Consider the following 7,043-nt stretch of genomic DNA (forward strand, 5'->3'; position numbering starts at 1 on the left):
CTTGTGATTAGTTGAATAATGACAAATGAACGACTAGTAACTAGAAAAATCTTACGTGGGAAGCAGACCTATTAAATACCCTCTAGACATCTCTGTTAAAGTTTTTAAAGAATTTTATACGCGTTTGCATAAATTCTTCTTTCAGAACGGTCTGTAATGGATAGGAGATGCCTTAACACTGATTTTTTCCTCTGAGAACAAAAACTTATTTAAATAAAAATAAATAAAACTTTTATGTTTTGAGAAGGATTGGGCTCAACCCTCCTCGTGCGTTTGAGACACGCTGCCGAGCAGAGTATGAGAGGAGGCGGAGTGATTCTGACTGAAGAGGAGCGGATTTTTTTAAAAGTCGGAGCGTCGTGGTTTTCACTCACTCCAGCACCGCTCCATCACGAATACAATTCATGCCAACAGCCCTTAATATAACTGCATATTTAGCAAGGATTGATATGCACATGATATACATATTTTAGCGTATATCTTGATACACATAAACTCTCCGATCAGAAGACTATAATGACGGCAAATAGTCGAGCGGGAAGTTAAAGGCTAGTTTTTTATTTTATTTATTTATTTTATTTTATTTTTTATAAGCTAGTATGAACATAACATACGAGATGAAAATATAGACTAGAAAATTGATTGAGGCCTACACTTGGTCTGTACTCCGTCCATGACACTGACTCACTGCGGAGCTGCCAGTTTTAATCTGAACAGCTCTTAACGCCGAGTGGATGGCATGATGGGGATAGTATTAAAAATAATATTTTTTTATTTTAAACTTGTTTTGAACACATTTCTTTTGTCATTTGAATATTGATTTTTAAGTAGGGAGGCAAAAAAAAAATCAATTTAAATTGTAAAGCGGATTTTTTTGTGAAAAAAAATCGGGGATTTTTTTTAGGCCATAGCCTATCGGCCAGCCCTAATGCAACAGTTTTTTTTTTTTTTTTTTTTTTTTAAGTTAAGGCAACTTCCTCTGAATTGAGTTATAATAACTAATAAACTTTATTGCGCTATACGTAGTCAACATTTGAAGTGATCAAACCTTTCTTTAAAGTTGTCCTAAAACCTGTTCCGCAAGTTTGATACCCTCATAAGGGACTGTCCATATGAAAGCAAGAAATTCACACCTTTATCTCGACCCCCCCAAGTTATACAGAACTACCCCCAGCACCCTCCAGCTGAACTGAACTCGGTCTGTTTTTTGGTCTGTGAGGAACAGTGTGTTGTCATGTTACTGGGTTGAAACATGCCTGCAATCACAGCAGCCCTACTCTTTTTATTCATTATTTTCCCGCAGCCCATATTATTATTTTTCACTAGACCAAAATAATAACAAAGTATCAATTGATAATTAATCATTATTATTTGTTAACTGTAGGCGTTTGCGGAAAGCTTTAAGACCAGGCGGAATCCTCCGTAAGCTGCTCCCGCTTCACAGCACGCGGGACTGACCCAACATTTAGCAAGGCAGGAAAACATTCAGTCTGCCTGAAGGAAGACATATTTCATTGTAAGTTAATGCTGTTAAATAGAGAGTAAAAAAAAAAAAATACAAATAGTGTAGGCTATCCTTAAACTTGGAGCTCATTATATTGAAGTACAAATCCAAACACCAGACGCAACCTACACTCTCAGTGTTCTTTCACTGAAAAGTATGCATTTTTATTTATTTATTCACAGGCTATATGGTTGAAAAAGTAAAATTTTTAGTTGAAAACTTTAAGTGCCATTGTTTAAAAAAAATGCATCAAAATTTCATAGACCTTCAGTTGTCATGCTTTAAAATTCCATGCCATTTGTAATTTCACTGTATTTTCACCTCCTAAATTACTACCCCAATTCTACAATTGTAAAATTTATTCAGACTGATGGCATTTTTTATGACATTATTTATTTTTATTTTTAGAATAGGCTAATTGTAACATAAATGGATGAATCAAAACAAATATAACTTTTTAACTGCAGGCAGATATAGGCCTATATTATTGTACATTACAAATATTTGGATCACTTATTTTATAAAGGATAAATACTTATTTTCTTCAAGAATAAAAAACATTATAAATAAATAATTAAAGAAAGAACCTCTATTAGCCCTTATTTGTAGGTTGTAGGAGATAAGCGAGCGATTAATAGATTTAAAAAAGAAAAAAAAGTGGGTGCTTGGTTTCAGAAAATGAATACAGCTCATAAAAAATGTGTATGTATGCAGCTAAATGTGGTTATATAAAGACTGAACCATTAGGGGGCATCAGTGTTCTATTATTGGTTGATGTCTGTATTGAATAAAGCAGTTGAAGAAGCAGTGAACCAAGGAAAACAACGTGTGCGTGTTGCTCTATCTGTAATAGATAAAAGTGTTTATCTAAAGTCCTGAGTCGGCAACATAATATAAACTGGCGACGAGTTGTGTAATCCGGAAGACTTTTCACTGCATCGGCGAGAGAAATGCCGGTGTTGGTCAAGTTTGGATAAGAAAAGAACAACCACGCTAAAAACAGCACCGAGCTAGGGTAGCTGTAAAGAGTTGATGGATCAGTCTTCTTCCGAAGAGTCTAACGTTACAGTGACAGAGACTAGAAGCAGACACATCATGGCTGGAATAATTGGACATATGGATCCTTTAGATGAGTCCGGTGATCAGTGGGCAACGTACATTGAACGTTTTGAGCATTATGTCTTGGCTAATGAGATCAGGGATGCAAAAAAAGTACCGGTACTGTTGAGTGTGCTCGGATCAAAAACTTATGGACTGCTTCGTAGTTTAGTTGCTCCCGAAAAGCCTGGGGAGATGGACTATGACAATATTGTGGGAGCGTTGCAGGCTCATTTCGCTCCAAAGCCACTCGTAATTGCAGAGAGATTTCGTTTTCACAAGCGAAACCAGGGAGAAGGAGAGACAGTGGCACAATATGTGGCGGTATTGAAAGGACTTTCAGAACATTGTGAGTTTGGTGCTTACTTAGAAGACGCACTAAGGGACAGATTTGTGTGTGGACTTAAAAGTGAAACTGTACAGAAGCGCCTATTGACAGAGAAAGATCTCACGTTTCAGAAAGCAGTTGATTACACGATATCGGCTGAAACAGCCGCGCGTGACGTGCAGCAGTTAAGTGGCTCCCTGAAAGTGAACGCGGTGTTTTCTCAAAAATGCTGGCGTTGCGGGAAAACTAATCATAATGATGAAAACTGCTGGTACAAGGATCGTGACTGTCATCAGTGTGGGAGGAAAGGCCACACGAAGCGCATGTGCAAAAGCAAAGTAAAGAACGGTCGTGACCGAGAATGGACACAGAAAGTGGAAAAACCTGAACAGAAATGTAATACAAGTAAGCGCAGTGTAAAAAGTAAAAAGAAGAGAATTTATCACGTTGAGACAAGAGACGATGAAAGTGAAAGTGAGGGAAATAAATCTGACACTGACTGTGAGTTGGGACTTTATGCCATGTCAAAAAAAGGGAAATATTCACGAATCTCAGTGCTGCCTGTTGTAAATGGCAAGAAAATGGAGATGGAATTGGATACAGGGGCTGCTGTGTCGTTGATCCCTTGGGAACAGTACAAAAACACGCTGAGCCAGCTACCACTGCAACCCACTGATATAATGCTCAAGACATACACTGGAGAGCCGTTGGCACCAGAAGGGGTCATCAAAGTGCAAGTAAGGTTAAACAAGCAATGTGCTGATTTGCCTTTGTATGTAGTTAAAGTGGATGCACCCCGCATTGTTTGGCAGAGAGTGTGGCTGAGAGTAATTAAACTGAACTGGAAAGATTTAAAGACTGTGCATGTAATGGAGCAAAAAGAGAAAGACAACTTGGAGACGGTGTTAAGACACCACTCCGCTGTTTTCTCTAATAGTCTAGGCACAATGAAGGGAATTAAGGCCACCTTGACTATTAAACCTAACAGTGTTCCAAAATTGTGCCCACCACGTAATGTTCCATATGCTCTACGACCACGAGTCGAGGCTGAACTAAAGCGACTGACAGAACTGGGAGTGATCTCACCCGTGGAGCACAGTGATTGGGCCACGCCCGTGGTGCCTGTCAGCAAAAAGGATGGCACAGTAAGGCTCTGTGGAGATTTCAAGATCACCATCAACCCATCTCTGTGCGTGGATAAGTATCCGATTCCCCGCATTGAGGATCTTTTTGCCTCTCTAGCAGGAGGCCAACGCTTTAGTAAGCTAGACTTATCAAACGCTTATCTACAGATGGAGGTAGAAGAGAAGTCTAGGGAGCTGCTGACTATTTCGACACAGAAAGGGCTATTCCGTTTTAATCGTTTACCGTTTGGGGTAGCTTCATCACCCGCCTTATTTCAAAAGGCTATGGACCAAGTGCTTCTCGGACTGCCGTATACACATTGCTACCTGGACGACATACTGATTAGTGGTCCAGACGAAATGACACACCTAAAAACTCTGGATGCAGTCCTGGGCAGGCTAGTGGAACACGGTCTGCATCTCAAGTCTGAGAAGTGCCTGTTTTTCCAGGAGTCTGTGGAATACTTAGGTCATATCATTGACGCAGAGGGACTCCACAAATCACCAGAGAAGGTACGTGCTATTGTGGAAGCACCTGCACCTGGGGATGTCAGTCAGCTACGTTCGTTCTTAGGAATGCTGAACTATTACGGACGTTTCATTCCCGATTTAGCTACTATCATGAAACCACTGAATGATCTGCTAAATAAAGGGAAGAAATGGCAGTGGACGTCAGCCTGTGAGTCAGCGTTCCAGACATCAAAAGCTTTACTTGTTTCACAGGAAGTATTGACCCACTACAATCCTAAACTGCCCCTCCAGCTCGCATGTGATGCTTCGCCCTACGGGGTTGGCGCAGTGCTCTCGCACGTCATGCCCGATAATGTGGAGAGACCGATAGCCTATGCATCACGAACGCTCAGCAAAGCGGAACAAAACTATGTTCATATTGAGAAGGAGGCGCTAGCGATAGTTTTTGGAATACGAAAGTTTCACCAGTACCTTTATGGTAACAAGTTTGTTCTAATCACTGATCATCGCCCGTTGACCTCCATCCTGAGTCCATCGAAAAGTACACCATCAATGGCTGCAGCTCGAATGCAGCGTTGGGCGCTCCTCCTGGCAGCTCATGATTACACCATTCAATACCGAAAAGGTGCCTTACATGCAAATGCCGACGGGCTGTCACGACTGCCACTCCCCTACACACATAAAGAGAAGCAAGGCGCAGTAGAGGTATTTTACACATCTCAGTTAGAAAACTTACCAGTCAGTAGCACCGAGATCAAAGGAAACACCTTGGCTGACCCTATCTTGGCTCGGGTCCTAGAAATGGTCTCAACTGGTCGTTTTCCAGCTGCTAAGGATGCAGGTGAAGAGCTGTTGCCCTATCTGCAGCGCCAGCATGAGCTCACAACCCAACAGGGATGCCTCATGTGGGGTGGGAGAGTTATCGTACCACCTAAACTGCGCCCTCGAGTTCTGGAAGAGCTCCATTCATCACATCCAGGTGTAGTGAGGATGAAAAGCCTGGCACGCAGCTATGTATGGTGGCCCGGTATAGACGCTCAATTGGAACTACAGGTCAAATCTTGCCACTCCTGTCAAAGCGTACAAAAAGAGCCTGGACTAGCACCTTTACACTCTTGGATGTGGCCCTCCAGTCCTTGGGAAAGGATACATGTGGACTTTGCAGGTCCATTTGAAGGACATATGTACTTGGTCGTGGTGGATGCACATTCAAAGTGGCCAGAGGTGCATATCATGAAGAGCACCACGGTCTGTATGACCATTCAAGTGCTCAGGGGACTGTTTAGTCGCTATGGCATTCCACACATCCTTGTGAGTGACAATGGACCGCAGTTCTGTGCGGAAGAATTCAGTACATTCCTGAAAAACAATGGAGTCAAACACATCCGCTCAGCGCCATACCATCCAGCCACCAATGGCCTGGCCGAACGGTTCGTGCAGACTTTCAAACATGCTTTAAAGGCATCCAAAGGCACAGCACAGGTGCGTCAGCGACTTGAGGTGTTTCTATTAACATACAGAGACACCCCCCACGCAACAACGAAAGAAACACCGGCAATGTTGTTTCTTGGACGCAGGCTGCGCTCTCGATTGGATTGTTTAAAACCAAGTGTGGCTGGAGCTGTACACAGGTCACAGGATGCCCAACAACAACGGCGCCAGCATCACGCTAAAGACAGACAGTTTGAGGTAGGAGAATCAGTTCTTGTGCGTGATTATAGAAAGGGGGAGGAAAAATGGGCACAAGGTTGTGTGGTGAGAGAAAAGAGTGGACCGGTGTCGTATAAGGTGAATGTGGGATCGCCAGGGGTATGGAAACGCCATGTGGACCAGATGTTGAGACGCCCAGATACAGAGCCTCAGCAAACTGCAATGAATCATACTGTAAGCCCGCAGGTGTTACTACCTCCGAGTGATAGTGGCACCACACTGCACTCAAATACTCCTTTATTGGAAAAGAAGGATGTTCAAGTTCCAGAAATCAAAGAAACATTAAAAACACACCAGTCCACTGAACCACCATCTACGGAACATCCTCAGTTAACCGAGACAGTGAAACGTTATCCTATGAGGATCAAAAGACCACCAGCTCGTTACCGTGATGAGTGAGCAGTAATTAGTTAATAAAGGGTTATAGCACAGTTTGAGTGAGAGACATATTCTTTCAACATATAAGTTATACTACCACTGAGATATTCCTAATTTGTTGTTGGAAGTAAAAGAAAAAAAAAAGGTAATTGCACCTTTAGTGTCATACATGAAAAGTGTATTGTTTTGTTTAAACAAAATGTTGAATGTTAATGTTAATGACATTCTATCTTAGTGGGGAGGAAATGTTATGTATGCAGCTAAATGTTGTTATATAAAGACTGAACCATTAGGGGGCATCAGTGTTCTATTATTGGTTGATGTCTGTATTGAATAAAGCAGTTGAAGAAGCAGTGAACCAAGAAAACAACGTGTGCGTGTTGCTCTATATGTAATAGATAAAAGTGTTTATCTAAAGTCCTTAGTCGGC

At 41.8% G+C, this 7,043-nt stretch overlaps 1 protein-coding gene across 1 annotated transcript; it reads left to right on the forward strand.

Annotated features, from left to right (window-relative positions):
* The first annotated feature begins 2,599 nt into the window (after window positions 1-2,599).
* LOC109070880 (uncharacterized protein K02A2.6-like) lies at window positions 2,600-6,634 on the forward strand. Its single transcript, XM_042746132.1, has one exon. It carries the CDS (start codon window positions 2,600-2,602, stop codon window positions 6,632-6,634), a length of 4,035 nt encoding a protein of 1,344 aa, XP_042602066.1.
* Window positions 6,635-7,043: the final 409 nt, after the last annotated feature.

The sequence above is a fragment of the Cyprinus carpio genome, chromosome A4, assembly GCF_018340385.1.
Source record: "Cyprinus carpio isolate SPL01 chromosome A4, ASM1834038v1, whole genome shotgun sequence".
In the NCBI taxonomy this organism is placed as follows: Eukaryota; Metazoa; Chordata; class Actinopteri; order Cypriniformes; family Cyprinidae; genus Cyprinus; species Cyprinus carpio.